General features: G+C 39.8%; 2 protein-coding genes across 3 annotated transcripts in view; one reads left to right on the top strand and one right to left on the bottom strand.

The window, feature by feature from the left end:
* The first annotated feature begins 1,319 nt into the window (after window positions 1-1,319).
* Window positions 1,320-5,675, top strand: LOC131436699 (synaptic vesicle glycoprotein 2B-like). The gene is made up of 5 exons (XM_058605568.1): window positions 1,320-1,484; window positions 1,540-1,599; window positions 1,661-1,985; window positions 2,039-3,016; window positions 3,068-5,675. The coding sequence occupies exons 1-5, from the start codon at window positions 1,370-1,372 to the stop codon at window positions 3,294-3,296; spliced, it is 1,707 nt and encodes a 568-aa protein (XP_058461551.1). The 5' UTR covers window positions 1,320-1,369; the 3' UTR covers window positions 3,297-5,675.
* A 1,976-nt stretch (window positions 5,676-7,651) lies between these two features.
* Window positions 7,652-17,753, bottom strand: part of LOC131436686 (probable Rho GTPase-activating protein CG5521) — a 28,947-nt gene continuing 18,845 nt past the window's right edge. For both annotated transcript variants that reach the window (XM_058605552.1, XM_058605558.1), the window contains 3 exons: window positions 13,678-17,729; window positions 13,387-13,607; window positions 7,652-9,176 (listed from right to left, as the gene is read on the bottom strand). In XM_058605552.1, coding sequence (XP_058461535.1) covers window positions 8,887-9,176; window positions 13,387-13,607; window positions 13,678-17,729 — 4,563 coding nt within the window. In that variant the 3' untranslated portion in view covers window positions 7,652-8,886. The remainder of the gene's footprint in view (window positions 9,177-13,386; window positions 13,608-13,677; window positions 17,730-17,753) is intronic.

The raw sequence follows: 17,753 nt of genomic DNA, 5'->3' as shown, positions 1-17,753 counted from the left end.
TGGGCTTATTTCCACCTCTGGTATATATGCTAGACACACAAAAAGCAATGCTTTTTTAATTAATACTCATCGGAACTTAAAGTTATGAATCTAGTATTCTCATAGGCATCTTCAATATGAGAACCATTCATCAATGAATGGTAATTTCATGGATCGATTATTCAGAAATATGGGAGCAGTGTATTAAAATAATGTTCTCAACCATAACCTGAAAGATTGAGAAGAATCGCACTGTTTTGCCACAATTTTCGTGTCCCACACATTTAGCAAATATAGGCTTAAATAACTATACTATTAGCATGTCTAATGAAGTAAACGTTCTAAGAAAATTTTATTGTGGTAGAATTTACTAGAGGACTGCCTGTAGTATAAGTTTTTGTCAAAGTAAAAGGCTTTAAGTAAACAAAAATTCATATGTTGAAAAGACACGTATTTCGCCTTGGTTTCTAAAGCGTCTGAATCAGTTTCGAATACTTTTATGACATTTTATATCCCATAGTCGTCTACCACTTTCTGGAGGTAACACATGGCCAACCGATGTTAACCAGTGCGGAACGATTATATGAAGTTCTCTAGAATTGCGCGGAAACTGACGTATCTTATAAATCTCGCTAATGCGTCGCTTGTCGAGTATACTAAGTGGTGCTTCGTCAATTTCCTTCTTTTTTCAACGCCCCAGCCTCGTGGCTGTGAAGAGTAGCAGATATTATCAAAGACTTATACAAAAATAGTATTTCTAACCTCACATAAATCTAACAACTAGTGTAATAACGTTAATGACAATGCGATGACAATCTGTGGGGAAATTGTTTATTCACTGTTAATCTCATAAATAAATTTCGAAAAAAAAACTAACAGTAAACTTTGAAAGTGCTCGTTTGAGTGTGCAATCATGATGCAGTGATTGCAGCAGTAATCACAAAGTTCAATTGAGGTAACGATGAAAATGAAAATTGTAAAACAGACGGTGTTTTCAATTTGCGAATCAGATAACAGTTGTTGTCTTTATTTGCAGTCCAAATCCGAAACTGTTACATGTATATTGTCTCTAGTTTGATGGTTTCAATGGTATTGACGAAGTTTAATCTTAGAAATGATCGTTTTTGTTGTATAGCGAACAGAAAACTGACCTTCGGCGAACGAGTCCTATGCCAGGAAACTGATGCTTGGTAGTGACTTGAGATCTTGATCCATTTTTAAATGCGATGAATTATCTGGGATACAAGAACGAGATAGATGTGAATAGACGCTGTTTGCTGACCTGGTAATTTACTAGAAATTAAAACAGATACTGAAACACCAAACTCTATTCCGTATGCGATAGTTAATTCCAAATAAAGCCTCTTGTTCTAACGTACTTGAAGAGCCCATGACACTCAGTGAGGCATCACCTAGAAACAAAACCGGTGTGACAGTTCAATCGGGTGAAAAGCTAGTTCGGAATCAGCTGAACATGGAAATTTCCAAAGACAAGACATCAGGTGGTAAGTTATGTTAGGTTTTGTTTTATGAAATCACTAGAATTAAAAAAATGTTTAGTATTTAGTACGACAAACAACCGAGACTGTGTTACCTTCGACGATGCTCTCTCGATGACGAGTAAGTAACGGATATTTGCAATGATGAAATTTTCTGAAATAACAAGTCTATCTCTTCGCAGAGTTTGGTAAACTGAACTATGTTTTAATCGCCATATCGGGAACAGTGCTAACAGCATTTCTGTTGGAAACCTTAGGCATTAGTTATGTCATAGCTGTAGCCCAATGTGATCTACAACTAACTACCAAAGAGAAGGGAATACTCAGTGGGATTGCTTTCCTAGGAGTCATCGTCACTTCACATCTGTGGGGATTCTTGGCTGACACAAAGGGCCGTAGGAAGGTGATTGTTCCGACACTATGTCTGAGTTTCGTCACATCCGCTCTGTCCAGTCTTGCAACAGGATTCTGGTCGATTGTAATTTTACGTTTCCTTGCTGGTTTTTTGTAAGTTATTGTATTATACAGGTTGACATTGATTTATTTTGAACATTCTGCAGCATTTCAGGTTCATCGGCAACCATCTATGCCTACCTTGGTGAGTTTCATAATAATCGAAACCGATCACGTGCCATTATGGGTGCTTCTTTCATCAATGGAATCGGTTGTTTGTTACTGCCAGGAATTGCGTACCTCGTAGTCAATCACGAGTGGGAATTTACTATTCCAGTGCTAAGCATTGTCTATCGTCCATGGCGATTGTTTCTCGTTGTTTGTGGTTTACCAAGTCTAGTCTGTGGTTTAGCCTTACTTGGTCTACCAGAAAGTCCGAAGTTTGTACTACACCAGGGAAATATGCAGGCATCGATCGACACAATTCGGTGGATGCATCGTGTTAACAACGGCAAAACTGTTCTGCCATTGTCGATTGATCGGATTCTCGCGGACGAAGACGACAAGCAATTCGAAGAACGCTGTGGTGTTCTGAGCAAATCCAAAGGATTCCGCGCTAAGATAGAACTGGTTTGGGAGCAAACTGCTCATCTGTTTCGTAAACCTTATTTTAATATAATAGCTATCGTGTGTTTCCTACATTTCGGAACATACTTCACTTCACACGGCATGTACATGTTCTTCCCGGAGATTCTAAATCAGATGGTGGAATCGACGGCCGCCGGTGTTAGGGAGGCCACTGTGTGCAATGTTGTTTATAGTCACATTAATCAAACTGCTACAGCACCAGACGATGATCAAATTTGTACTCCTCAAATGCTGGAAGCTGCTACGTACGGACTTTCGTTCATGCTTGAAGTGATCTACGCCTTAGGCTTCGCATTGATCGGCTTAGTCATCAACGCGGTGGGAAAGCTATCGATTCTGGTGTTCGTATTCGTGAGCTGCGGCTTATCGGCGGCGTTGATAGTTCTGGTAGCTGTTCCACAGGTTGGTATGGGACTTTACATGATTCTGATGATGTCAGGTTTCTGCGGAAGTGTAGTAAGCGCTGTCATTGTGGATCCTTTTCCAACAAATTTGAGGTAAGTCAGCTGGTGGATCAAGTTTAGTAGTTTTAATAATTCTGTTCACAGAGCAATGGCTGTCTGTATTGCGTTGATGTTCGGCCGATTAGGAGGCGTCATAAGAGCCAACATGCTAGGATTGTTACTGGACACTCACTGTGAGTGGACTTTTGCGATTTCTGGTACTATTTTGGGGATTTGTGCGCTGCTATCGTTCTTCCTACCGAACATCAATGTGTGTACAAGAAAAACCATCGAACCACCATCGGCGGTGTCGTCCTCAAAAGAAGAAAGCTGATTTAAAATAAAATTATTTGTGATTCTCATAACATTCTATGTTTGTTGATGAAATGTTAACATTTGTGGAATTGCTGTTTATCTACAATTTTTTTCAATTACACCTCCCAATCAACAAAGAATCTTATTCCAGCAAATAACACATATCGGTCGAATACAGGGTGCGTACGATATTCGAGGATAAATCGGTATGAAAAATTATTTATTCATACTTTTGGCAAAATTTATTATAATTCCATGAAGTTTTAACAAAACGCTTACTCTTGTACAACGTTACACTGGCTCCGAGTAAAACAAACACGTGGAATGCACCCTAGACAACAGCTCATAAAAACAAGAAACTAATAAACCAACTCGCATGGGTGTCTTAGTGCGACCCGAGAAAGATTTCAGAACGAAACTACGCGATTGGAGCAAAGATAAACTCAACATTACAATGTCTCATACAGTTCATAAAAAAAATGTTGGATCAGCAATCGTGAACCAGGGAACTTATGTCGTTTTCGTTTTTAAATTGCACTACACTGGTGTAGCGAAAGCTGCACTGAAACCGTTCGTTTTTACCAATTGCACTACACCAGTGCTACACTTTTTCTGCACCGATACCACTGGTGTAGCACTCATCAAAAGTTTGGTGTAGCTCTGTGCAATGGAATCGTTTATTGTAGTCAATGGTTACTGTTTATGTTTTCGTCATTTTTGTTCGTTTATTCATGCCTCAGTGTAGCACTGCACCGGTGTAGTGCAAATTAAAAACGAAAACGCCATTAGTAATAATGCAATGCTGTTGACCCTTCGTTAATAAGCGCCGATAAACATTGGAAAACGACGGTAAAATTCCATAGCAACAATACATGTTTGGAAGGAAGTAAACATACGTAAACATATCGCACACAATATTTGGTTACTTCCATTTACTTTAATGCCTCGAAGACAAATTATACAGATTCTTAGTAATAGTTCTAATTGAATCTTGCTTTCCTGTTTCAAGATTCACTCGATATACGGCAAAATACCGGAACTTAAGTTTAATTCTACACAAACAAACATTGTCATAGTTACGACGCGATTCGACGCTTGTTGTTTTGTTTCTAATAATAATTGAACTGCAACTGACGGTGAACCGATTTAATCGAGGGGTCCAATTGGAATGGTATATGAAAAATCATAGACTGCTCCATCTTGAGTTTATCCTTGATTGGAGTCCGATCTAGAGCGACCCCAGGTTGCTAAAACAAACATCTCAAAAGTTGTTTGGGTGACTCTGGGTCAGCTTTCGGGCTGCTCTGATCAGTAAACGAAAATGGTATTAGACTATATACTTATTTAATAAAAAATTCTTTGTTTATGTTGATAATTGTGGTTATTAAAGCATCCTTGAAATAGTGTTATGGGAATGTTTATTGGTCTCTCGTTCAACTACGTAATAATCAAGGGGGTTAAGGATCCATGAAGATATCAAAATCTGATTATGATAGCAACATCAGATTGAAATTTTCATATTATTTCACTTCATCAACTTTTCAATTGATAACACATTATGTTATCAATTTGCCGTTTGCTTCTGGAGCAACAATTTAATGAATACATTAAAATAGGACTAATTTTATAAGGCGATACATAAATGCAAAAGTGACTACGTGACTGGTGTTTCAGAGATCTACTCTGTCTACTATCAGAAGCTTTCGAGCGCTTTAGCACCGCTTGGTGAGTGAGTTCTTAACTAACTAATGTTCTTCATAATGTAGATCTTGACGTCACGAATAACTTTTCACAGAGGAAAAATTTTAGGTGACCTTCTCCCAACAGTCATAAAATGACATCTCCAACAGCTTCAAAAGAATAACAACGACGAAAAAATTGATGAAGATGCGATTTAGGAACCAACTGGCTCCGAAGCAATGCTGGATAGTTATGAGAACGCTTCTTTTCCTAGGAAAAAAGGTCGCGGTTGATGCACGAATAGGAAACAGTCGAGTGGAAAAAACAGCAATTTTTGTAACAAATGTTGATATAAGTCTGGTCCCGTTAGTAGTTAAAAAGACAAAATTACCTGCTTCTGATATAATGACGACTACACAGTTGTTACATTAGACTTGAATTCTTTTACTAGTTATCACATTACCGAACAGTTCCTCGCAACATCCGGAATTTCGCAGAGAAGCCATCTCAGACTAATAATAATTGCACTGTACTTCAACGATGTCAACTTTTCTCCGCAAGGTCCTATGCAATCGTTTGCTGATTTGCATGATCTTTCATTGTTATTATTAAAATTCTCGTGTACTTGAACGATATCTTTTTTAATTCTGAAAATTGTTGATTTCTTTTAATGTATTTTTTTCAGAATGTTGAACACCGAAAAACTAGATGTTCTAGTCGACATTTTTTCTGGGATATCTTCAATAAGTTTTCGATTTTTTAATCAGTTCGTTTACCGCAAATCTTGAAAAAAAAAAGATCTACGACATGATCTGCCATTAAGAAGACGAAGCTTTTCTCTAACGGCTATTGTTAATCTTGGAGGAGTGGTGTAAAGTAAATCCCAACAAGCGTTCGACTGTTACGTTCACGAGGTAAAGGCTGTCGAATACTTTCTGGAGTGATTCTTGATAGGAAGGCGTCCATCTCAACAAACAACTTTTATTTAAACATCAGTTCAAGCTCTCCGTAACCTCTTAATTCCTCTCCTAATGAAGTTGACGAAACACTTTACAGATGTGCACTGTTTACAATCCCTTTATTCTTCGCTTGTTCGTTTCGAATATTGCTTTGTAATTTGGGAACCCTGCTACCTGAACGGTGTTCACACATAAGTCAGAAATCGTAAAATCACCCAGAAAAAAATACTATGTTTTTTTTTTGTTCTAGTGTGTATAATTCGGTTCTATTTGCTCAATAAAATGACATTCCCAAAGAAACTATGAAAAGTTTTTTTTCTGAAAGTTATTGTGAAATGATTTTTTTTCTCATCTCTTTTACAATGAAATCATACTATTCTTTAACAAGTAAACATGCGGCGAACGATCCACACGTGGTTAAAGCAGCTAATAAACGACCAAAATAACAACAACAAATACTCATATTCGTATGAAACTTTCACCAATGAACCTAAACTTATTGTACAAGACTACAACAAACAAATTTACGACTATTTAATACAATTTTTGAAACCCATCGATTTTCGTATATGTTCTGGATTTATTAAAAAAAAAGAGAAAAAATATCACATTCCGCGAGATAGTTTTCGTCATAAGTTTTCAAATAATTTCTGGCTTACGATTCTTTCAGCGCATTCAGATTCCACAATGATTTATTGTATTATGATATTTTTTCCCGATTTTCCCAAGGTTCAGAACATTGAAAAACTAAAAAATTCAAGTTTTTAAAAATTGTATTAAATAATTATGAAAAATAAAAATTTTTTTTCGCAGTTTTTATACATTAAGTTTAAGTCTGTAGTATTATCTGCGATCTGTGAAAGTTTAATTCGAATAAGTTTAAATGTTGAAGAATTAATTTGTTGAAAATGCGACAAAATGTTTCATTTTACAATAACTTTTAGCAAAATTGTTGTTTTCAACGTTAATTTTGAAAAATCGTGTTAATAATTAAATAGAACCAAATTATCAACACATGAATAAAAAATAGCAATAGTTGTTTTTCTGGATGAAAAACACGAATTCCCAGATTTGTTCGTTTCGTTTTCCACCGAATGCCGTGGAACGTTCCTCATCAACTACCGAGTTACGAAAGTCGCGGGTTACTATTCGGTCTAGACACACTACAAGTGCGACGGGAATTATCACGAGCTTGAGAAATTCACTGCCTCGCTTTACCAAAAGAATTTAGGATTAATGTGCAACTCGGAGTTCTCCGTAATAGTGCTTTTCTTCGACTTCCCATACAACGTGCCAACTACGACGCGGACGGTGATCATTCTATAGTGTATGGTTCTAATCTGTCACGAAACAGAATACCAACGTACGTACGTAATTTTTGAATATCATTAGGACTACCTGGTGTCTGTTGAATGTAATTAAATATAATCATAAATACTACATGACAATGGCGCTACAATTCATTTCAGATTGATGCTCGAAATTTTGACAACCGGCTGGCAAAAGGAGAATTTTATACTTGAACTAAATACGCCTGTCAAAATTTTTCGGTGATTTTCGTATACCCTTGCTTAACCTCCCACTAAACATGAGCTAATGTTTTATTGCACCTAGTGCTAATATTTTATAAAAAAATCGAACTGACTTACCAGAAACCATCGTCCAATTGTGATATTTCCAGACAGAATGTTATGTTTGAAGATCTGAAAATAGAAAGAAAGAAAGAAACATGAAATGAAACAACCGTCACTAGCATATTTATTTGCTGTTTTATTGAGTTATTTTTGTAAATGTTTAGTTCTTGAAATGCATCCTAACATACGTCTTTGATCAGTACAAGATTTGGCTGGTAGTTCGTGAAGAATAAAACAAACAAAAAAAAACATTCGAAACTGGTTACTTTCTAAGCCGTTCGAAATACTCTCACACTCTGTTCCAGTCTCCTTGTTATTGAGTAGCCGCCGCCCGTTCGAGCTCACCTCTGATTCTATCTATCTGTAAACATTCGTTTTGCTTTCGTATCAAAAATGTCTCTATGCCTACATCCTGTTACCAATTTCTTTTGTCCGTTAAGACGGTCTTCTTATTCTTACGTCAATATTCTGTATTTTTAACGATCTTACTCTAAGGTTTAATCAATAGAAAAAGGAAAACATGTTCGGTTGTGTCACATAATTTAGGTTTTTTTTAATTATTATTAATAAATAACGATTAAAGGAGAAATGGAATCAAAGTGATTCTGTTGGTTACATTAGTGTTGTGCCCCATCCGGAAGTGTTTGTTTTTTTCTTACTCTCCTGACTGATCGTGGGAAACAATGATAATAAATAAGCCATAATTTAACAATACTTTTCCAGTGGAGAGAATAAGTGCCAGCGCAGCGCTCATTAGCATGTGCACACGCACAATGCCGAATGTTTTAAGTTTTTATTTTTAAAAAAGGTGATCATTATATGATGTATTACAGTGCGTTAACCAGTCAGTACTTCTTTATCAGGTATCTGAAACGAAGACAACAGGTCTGAGTAAGCTACCAACTATAATAGGGACGTTCAGGAAAATTTCCCTTCGCAATTAATGGTTAAATTAAATACAACAACTTTAAAAATGAGTTATAAAATCAAACAAACAAGAGACAAAAATATATTAATAATAGTTATATAAATGGACGCTTTTATCTCACAATTCTGTAGGTTCTCATACTTGTTTTGATTATTTTTAATCGCGGTGCCTATCAGCAATAAATATTTCTTTATAATTTTAAAGCTACATCTTCATTTATCAGCTGGAGGGAAAGGTTGGTAGTACCGTTTGAATACGCAAGCAAACAGCATGGAATTATTTTCCACAGAAGCAAACGGAAATACCAACCCTCTCCATGATAGGGCTTCGCAGTGTTTGCTGCTTTTGCTCGGTGGCGTTGTACAGATCTTCTTCGCTACTGGTACTGGCCAGAAGCTACCACCAGTCTCACTTGAACTTGGATCGCCCCGGGAAGGTGGGACTGTCGGGTGGAGTACCAGTGCCGGAGGTGTACTGCTGCTGTTGGTGAGAATGCTGAGTCAGCGTTGACACCGGCCCACCGGTCGATGGAATTGGCGGCGGTGCTGTCTTCGGTGGTTTTGTCACCGCCGGTTTAAAGGGATGGTGCAGCTTCCGATGGGGACGTGGTGAGGGTTGATCTAAGGAAATCGAGGCCATTACGGTTTGCTGGGTGACCTCGCGCGCTGTCGCTACCATCTCGGGATGGTGGATCCAAGCTGATGCAGCGATGAGGAATGAATAATAATGTAATTTTGACTTTTATTTATTATAAATAGTTGGTGTGAATATTTCTTGTCCCTGAAACCTGATTAATAGCAGATATTTACAGTAATTTTTCTTATTACCACCTTCTTTTAAGCACACATTTTCAATCGGCTATCAATAGCACATCCAAACAACATTTTTTTTAAAAGCCAAATTGCATCAAAATTTTCTAATTATCCTTTGATAGTGGGGCTTAATAATTCTATAAACAAGTCGGTCTATAAGTCTCCGGTCTGACAGAGAGATGGTGCTACTAATTAAAAAAAAACATTTGTGTTCAAATGAGACATCATTCAGATGGCGACGATGCAAGCAAGGAAATAAATCTTCTGAATAGGCCTTAAAACTAATCCAACGTATGTAACCAACTTCAGGTACCGAAAATAGGGATCTAAATCCCCAATCCGGAGCTCACTCACTTTTCTTAGGGATGGCTCAACAAATTCTCACAAACAGAGGGCCCAAGCCGTCATTTAATTTTGGCTCAACACTGTTTCGATTATTAGGTTATGCTGTGATAATTCGTGGAAATTCGAGTACTTCCGGTACTTCTCGAACCGGAATTCGGGAACGGTATAGCTGAAGTTTGTTTGGCCATCAACTAGCACAATTTGCTTAGCTACTGAGTGGTCATGTAATCTCATAAATGCCGTAATCGACAAATCGCAGTGTTTTTCAATGCGCTAAATTTTCTTGGAGTCCTGAAACGATTCCAAACATCTTAGACGCGTTTTGAGAATACTATTGAATACTATTTGAATGATAAGAGAAAAGCAGTATCACACCACTACTACATGGAATGAGAAGTCCCGGGCCTAGTAAAAAAATCGATTTTTTACCGTGAAAACTTTTTTATTCTTCAGTATAATCTCCATCTAGAGCGATACACTTAACAACCAACATGTTAATGCCCTTAAAAAAAAGATTTGTCAAAGTCTTCAAAATAGGCTTCCGTTTCAGCAATCACTAATAGTCGCTGGGGGCCAGGTCTGCAGAATACGGGGGATGGTGGACCAATCCGTACCGCAAACCATTCAATTTCATGGCTTGACGTCTGACACGATCAGCTGTTATTCAGCCTACATTTAGCAAAGTTCTGGCACTAAATTCTTTTTGTGGAATTTGGTCTTTTTGTTTCAACAGACCTCGCAGCCGATTGTTAGCGTACATAATCTTTGCCAAGCTCGTCTAACACTAAGAATACTTCCAGGTCGGGACTCGAACATACGACAACTGGCTTTTTAAGACCAATGCCTTATGCATTGAACCGCCAACCCAGGACAGCCTGGTGAACGACCACAATTAGGTTAAAGTCGGGGCTAAATAAATACATAACTGTTTCAATCCACCTAAATAGAACTGTTTCAATCTACCTAGTGGTGTTATGATGCCTTTCTCATATAATTCATGTTTTCATTAGCGGCCCTTACACGAGCATTATTTTTGTCATTTTTAATGATGACTAAGTAATGATGTATTTCAAATTTGATAGAAATCTCATTACTGCATTCATTAAAATGATATTATTTTTTAGTAATGACATTTTTAATGACTCGTGTAAGGGCCGCTATTAATATTACTAAGGAATTTTTCCAAAAACATTTCTTTGAATATTGAGTAATAACAAAAAAGTTTGTTTGGGCATACATTAGCATAACCAATTTTCAACAGTTTTGACCCAAGCTAAAAGGAATTCTTTTGTTTTGCATTTTTGCTCTAAATGACGGTTTAAAAATTTGAACAGATCTCATTCTGTTGATCCGGAACCGGAAGTGAGATCCGAACAAAAGTGAATGGCAGGGTCACAATTAGCATAACCTATGAACATTTTTGAAACAAATTTAGTGAAATTTTGTACGTTTTTTGCATTTCGCTCTATGACAGGTTGCAATTTCCCACACACTACCTTGTATTTCCGGAACCGGATACCAGTTCTGGATGAAATTCGACTTCAACTTATGAAAAAATAATACTTTTCATTTAATATTACGTTCACACTATGAGTTAAAACGAGTTTGATGTCATGTTTTAAGCGAAATAACATGTTTTTCTTTCGTGTTATTTCATATTCAGAAACGTCACATTAATACTATGTTCACACTATGAGTTAAAACATGTTATAACTCCGATTTCATGTTTTAAGCGAAATAACATGTTTTACTTTTGCGTTATTTCATATTCATAAACGTCACATTAAAACATGTTTTCCCGAAATAACATGATATAATTGTCAGTAAAGCACAACCCTGCTAGCATTTTCCTTCACTTTTCGACTATGTTAATTGACAAGCTGTTCAACAACAGCAGTTTTTCATCAAAGTAGCCATGTAATCATAATAAAACAAAACTGAAAACTGGTACCAACGTTGCCAGGTATACCGATTTCTCGGTATTTATACAGATTTTTTACCTCTATACCACAATACAGATATGTTCTCCCAAAATACCGATAATTCACGGATCACACAGATAAGTACCGATTTTAGTTTTTAGCTTGAATAGACATGAGAAAAGGTTGTCGTGGGACCTTTTTTTTCACTCACCTTTTCTACTACTTATGTAGAAAAGATATTGATACCGATATGATACAGATAGATTTTTGCGCCGACTACATATTTTTGGAAAAATGACCTGGCAACGCAGATAGGCACAACCATTTTTCTTAGTGTGAACAGTGCGGTTTTAACTTTATATTACTATCGTTAAAACATGTTATTTTCGGCCAGTGTGAACATAGTATAAAACATGTTTTGCCAAAATAACATGATATAATGATCAGTCAAGCACAACCCTGCTAGCATTTTCATTTTTCATTTTTCAACTATGTCAATTGACAAGGTTTTATCGAATCAGTTTTCCATCAGAGTAGCCATGTACTCACGACAAAACAAAACTGGAAACTGGTACAACCATGTTTGTTTTTTTTTTGTTTTAAGACATGACTTTTTTGGTCATTTATTGCTAAAAATATTTATTTCACTAAAATGGCCAAAGTTTCGCAGCAAATACCCTTCGAAACGTTGAAAAATTGAAGCGATTGACATAATATTTTTACCAATTTTTCCGAGGCATTGTGAAAAACCAAACTTCTCGAAACTGGGAATGCAATCTTTAATCTTTTCTCTGTAGATTGTCCTATTCCGAAGTACTACAAACCGTTATACGATAGTTCCGGAACCCAGTAAAGTTCCACAGTAAAGAGCAACCCCACCTCTTTTTTGAAGAGGGGTACTTTGCGCAGCATATTGCAAAGTTGGTCAGTTTGTTTAGGATGCAAATGTTTGAAGTTGGCAGCTTGGCTGTTTTTCCCCCAAAAATGTTGAATTAGGTTCTGTAATAAGAATCAATGCTGAGTAAAGTTGTAGGCTCAGGTTACTTTTATCATGGCTGGATCGTTGTTTCGATGATTAAGCTTTCAGCATCGACGTGAATAAATTTTTAGTGACAGTATAATTGTTCCGAACACCAACAATAAGTTGCAGAATCTTTCATAGTATTTTTTCATCAAACTGCAGTACTAGGGCTAATGAGAATGAACAATTTTTTCTGGCATTTGACAATACATTTGGTTTGATTCTTTTATGTTAAGTATGTCATTTTCTAACAAGACCTACAAACTTAAGAAATTTATGAACAATTCAAGAAACTGAAAAATTCTATACCAGGTCTTCTATGAAAAAGTTACCCAGTAATTTCCAAATAGGGCTCAGAAATTTTGTATGGACTTTTCATTTGAAGTTTGTTGTAATCGGCTCAGCCATCTCTGAGAAAAGTGTACATATTACGAACCGAAACCGGAAGCCATGTTCGAATAAAACTCAGGATCACAAGACCTTTCATTTGAAAAACACTTCAGCCAGCCGACAGAAGCAAGTGATCGAACACGTGACATCCATACACAGATATTTTGCGTTCTCGATTATAACACTCGGCCCCTACAGGTCTGGGTTTTAAAAATGATTTTTAAAGTGCAGATTGACATCGAATGATGCGGTTTATGAGGCTAACAAGAAATCGTGGTAATAAAGTGGTGTAGCAATATTGAAACGTCGTTGGAACAGTTAGATGGTTCTTTAATACAGAATACGTTGATGAATAAAATCGAAATTTGTACAAAAGAAGTTTCAGACCGGGACTTTTTAACCGACGTATCATACTCACTCTTGGATGACGTTCTGCTGTGATGATCGATGAGTGCAGCTGCCAGTGGAGCACCGGCGTTACTCAATCCACTAGTCGCGCCGGGTCCTCCACTAACTCCCCCGGTCACGGTTGCCTGCGGTGGGATCGGACTGAAAATCCGGGCGGTGAAGTCTTCAAACGTATTACTTTCCTTGTGGCGCATAGCAACCGTATCTAGTGAGCGATTTCGTTCCTCATAGCTGAAAAAGAAAACAAAATATTCACCATTTTCGAACGATCCTGTCGCATGATCAATCTTCGACAACTTACTAATGCTGATAGAGCGATAGTGAAGTTCTCTTCGCCCGGCTAGCGTTGATCGCGGAAGCACGAACTAAGCTTGCTAAGCAGGAACCACCGACGACCATCTCATCGGACAGGGGACCAAACCACGGTACGTCCGGTTTTTTGTTGATCGTCACCCGGAACAGTCCACTTTTCATGGGATAAATCACGATCAGTACATCGCAGAACTCCGTCGGCAAAATATCTCGCCGGTAGTCGCGATTATGTTCGCTCCACACAATGTGCACCTCGTCATTGCCCAGGTGACGGGTTTTGTTCAGAATGGCCTCCGAGCTATCGGACGGCATTCGCGTTGAGACATGGTAGATAACCTCCAGAAACGGAGTTGCATAGTACGGAGCAGTCTGGCCGCAACCTTGCCTCGGTAAACCTCCAAGAAATCCATTGTGTGACTCGAGTTCCACCTCCCAGCCGAGGGCTGATACAAACATTTCATAGGTGCTACTACCGCATGAATTCCTTAGAATACTTCCCTTATCCTCCTGTCCATTAGCGACGTAGATTACGGCCATTTTGTGCGTTTCACGACACTTTTGATTATCCAGGTTACGAAGTTCACGCAGAAGTTTGTCTGTTCGTTGAAGCAGATGCGTTCGCTTACGACGTTCCCAACCTGCCAGTCCAAGCTGACTGAACAGGATTCGTCCGAATTGGAATGATTTCGATTCGTTGGATGAGTTCATCGATGATCGATCTACCGTGGTGGTAGTGTTGTATCTAGCTGCCAACGTGCCACTAGATCCAAACGGCACGACGGGTTGATTATCGTCTATAAATGATGCATATGCTACGGATCCTCCAAGGTTGTATGCAGGCGACTCACCTAACAGTCCTACGGTGGCGTTTTGTCGGGCAATGTATTCTGTTTCCAGTGCCCGTTGGTTCAATATTATGGAAATGGTTTGTGCTTCCAAAGGAGGACCGAGAGGTGATGGTCCGGCGGTGTTCAAAGGTGATCCGCCGGCATCCAAGCACTCTGGACTGGTATATCCAATATATTGCAGTAGATCGTCCAACTGGTCGAGATCAGGAGCCAAGTCTTTAGCCACCGGTAATTGATGAACCGGTCTGTGTCGTAGGGTGTGCCGAAGGGGAGCAATCGGAAGCCCCACAGTTGACATCATCGGATCAATCGAAGCCGCTGCTCCAGCAAGAATTCGGGGAAATCCTCCATCTGACCGGAAGGGGAATGTAGAGTTTGGCCTTTCAGTGGAAGGGGAAAAGTCTTTCAGTAGTCTGCTGGTATCTTCACCAGTAGGGCTGGGTTCCTTATACAGAATCGAAGCGTCCCAGCAAGCCTTTCCGTTTAAGTCTCGAAGCAATAATCGAACCTGTCGATTGGCGGTAATAAGTCCTGCAGTGGCACCACCTCCCGGTAACTTCAGTACAGGTAGTTCAATGAAACTTGCCACCAGTTCAGAGCTTAACATCAATAACTGAAGGTTTGGCGATGTCAACACTTGCGAAGCGCCCAGATCTATCGAATCACGATTACCCAAGGAGTTCTCTCGCTGTAGGGTGCTTGTACTGATGCCAGTCAAATCGTCCTGTTCATCAACCATTGAGCTGAGCCTAGTCGCACCGATACCCATGGGAAAATGGCCTAGATTGGTAATCAAATGCATTGCAACCGTTTTGGCACACAATCGAATCGCAGACTGGCAATTGGCAATCGATTCTGAAGTTTGATAGGACATTTCCATGCCAGAACTTTGTTCGCGGACGTCATCTACGGTGATTGTCATGTCGAAGTCTTCGTCGGTAGTGAACAGTTTAATTCTCTCACCGTTGTGGACGCCCATGGCGATTTTGTAGAGAGCCTTGAACACAACCTGTATCAGTGGTTCCTCGGACTCGGAGCTCTTGGGTCGCTGAAGTGTGTCCACCGAGAAGGACATACAAAATTCCCCCAGCGTCAAAAGCAGAGAAGTTAGTACGGTTTTGTCTGAATCCTTCGGGTGTGGAACGTTTTGAATTTCCAGCGATAGGCAGATCGTATCGATGATCAGTTGTGGAAGGCGGTCGATACGTTCTATACGTTTGCCCTGCTCGGCACACAGTTTAAGAGTTTCCGATGCCAGCCGTGCAATTGTGCGATGCTTAAATTGAAGTGCCTGCAAGATAACTTGGAAAGCTTCCCGAATACGTGGACTGAAAACAATTTCTTCGCGTACCGAATTCGAACTGGAATGGTACTGAGGAATTCGTTGTTTGAAAGGAATCGATTCGGATCCGGTTGAAGCAAGCGTTGCGGACGGATTGGTAAGGTTCTGAAGTATCCACTGACCGAGGGATGCTATTGCGATGGAACGAGCTTTGGCGGTTGGTTCACGGCGTGCACAGCGAAGAACAATGTTCAGAACGTGTTCCTGCAGGTCTGGACATTCCATTAGATCGATGTTGGGTTCCGAAGGCTGTAAAACCGGACCGGGGAGGGATGTTCTCGGGAAACACAGCAAGGAACCCAGAAGACCTGCCACTTGGGATCGCGGTGCATGTGGTCCAGTTTCCGAAGATGTCAAAACTATCGTTGAAGCATGAACCAGATCCAACAAAAGCAACGAATGTCCCGGAAGCAGTAAACTCAGGAACCGTGGCCCGCCGAGATACCGTAGAGCGGTATAGGCCATCGCTCTATCTTCGCCGGAAAGTGCTTGATGAAGTGCGTGATAGAACAACGGAAGCTGATTGTTCCCCAAAGATGCTCCTGCTTTAACAATTGTACAAAGCAATTGCATGGCGTAGAGTTTACCTTGTCCGTATTGGCCATCGAGCGTTAAAGCTCCGTAGCACCATGGTGCAACAAGTGCAATCGGTGGCACAAGGTTGATAGGGGTAGGGTTTATCTGACCGTCCAACGAAATTCCTTGATTCATTCGAATTTTTATTAAACTTTCCGTGATGTTTACCAAGTACTGGAATACCTGAGCGTGCAATTTTGGATTCAAGATTTTGTTAACATCGCCCAAGGCCCCAAGCATTCTTCTCCACATAACAGCCGCTACATCCGGTAGCCAACCCCGAGCTGTTCCTCCGGCTAAAATAGACCTTCTGTCAGGTGAAACTGCGCTGTTCTCGTCTTGGGTGTCAATGCTTGAACTGTCAGCAGTCAACACGTCCATTTGAATAGGCGAATCCTTAATCGAACCGCTCTCAATTCCGCTTGAAGCCGTCGGTGACGGACTTCGGGAACCACACCTATAGCTGTCACTGTCATTTCCTATTGCACGAGTTTTACCCGGTGAAGGGCGAATGGAGTCCAACGAAAGAGCCCTTCTGATGGTCGGAGGCCCCATCATCAACGATTCGTCGCACTGGGAAAACCTCGATACCTCCAAATTTTCGTTACTAATACTCAATCCACCGCCAGAATGATTGGACAGCATGCGGTTCAGTGAATGCTCGACTGCCATCGGAAGTGAAGTTACGTGCTGTTGATTCTGGGTTTGATTCTTTCCCCGTATTCTTCGCCTTGAGCGAGACTTCCGAAACGGTGCCAAACTTCCTTCGCTGTAGCTCCTGTTCAAAGATGGTGTCCCCGGAATACTTCTCACAACATGACCGTGACCTGTAATCCTCACGTCCTCCCCTACCGTCTCGTCCATTGAAGTTTTGCCATTGCTATTGCACTGCATCGTCGAACTGTCCGATTTTTCGTTCTGGCTCACTGTCGAGCTTTGGGTCCAATTGGACGGGGTTCCACGTTTCCGTTTACCCTTCTGTTCCGCCAGCCGATCCAGCGGCAAATCCGACAGATTTATATTGTACACCTGTCTGGCGAGAACTCGCGTTAGCGTTTGCATCGTTTTGTCCCATTCAACGATCAGCTCTTCGCGGTGGGTCAGCGAGGAAAGCACTTTCAAGAATTTATCCCACAATCCCGGGTTCACAACCACATTCGTGTGGGCCCGAATCCAGGTGACGATCAACGTTTGAAAGATGGGTTGGGCCAACCGACCACCGAGATTGTTTTTCTTTGCATTCGGCGGAGAGTTTTGCAGAATTACAGATGTTACCTGCGAAAAAAACATTAACAATGT

This window comes from Malaya genurostris, chromosome 1 (genome assembly GCF_030247185.1).
Source record: "Malaya genurostris strain Urasoe2022 chromosome 1, Malgen_1.1, whole genome shotgun sequence".
Classification (NCBI taxonomy): domain Eukaryota; kingdom Metazoa; phylum Arthropoda; class Insecta; order Diptera; family Culicidae; genus Malaya; species Malaya genurostris.
This window is presented reverse-complemented; position numbering and strand designations above follow the sequence as displayed.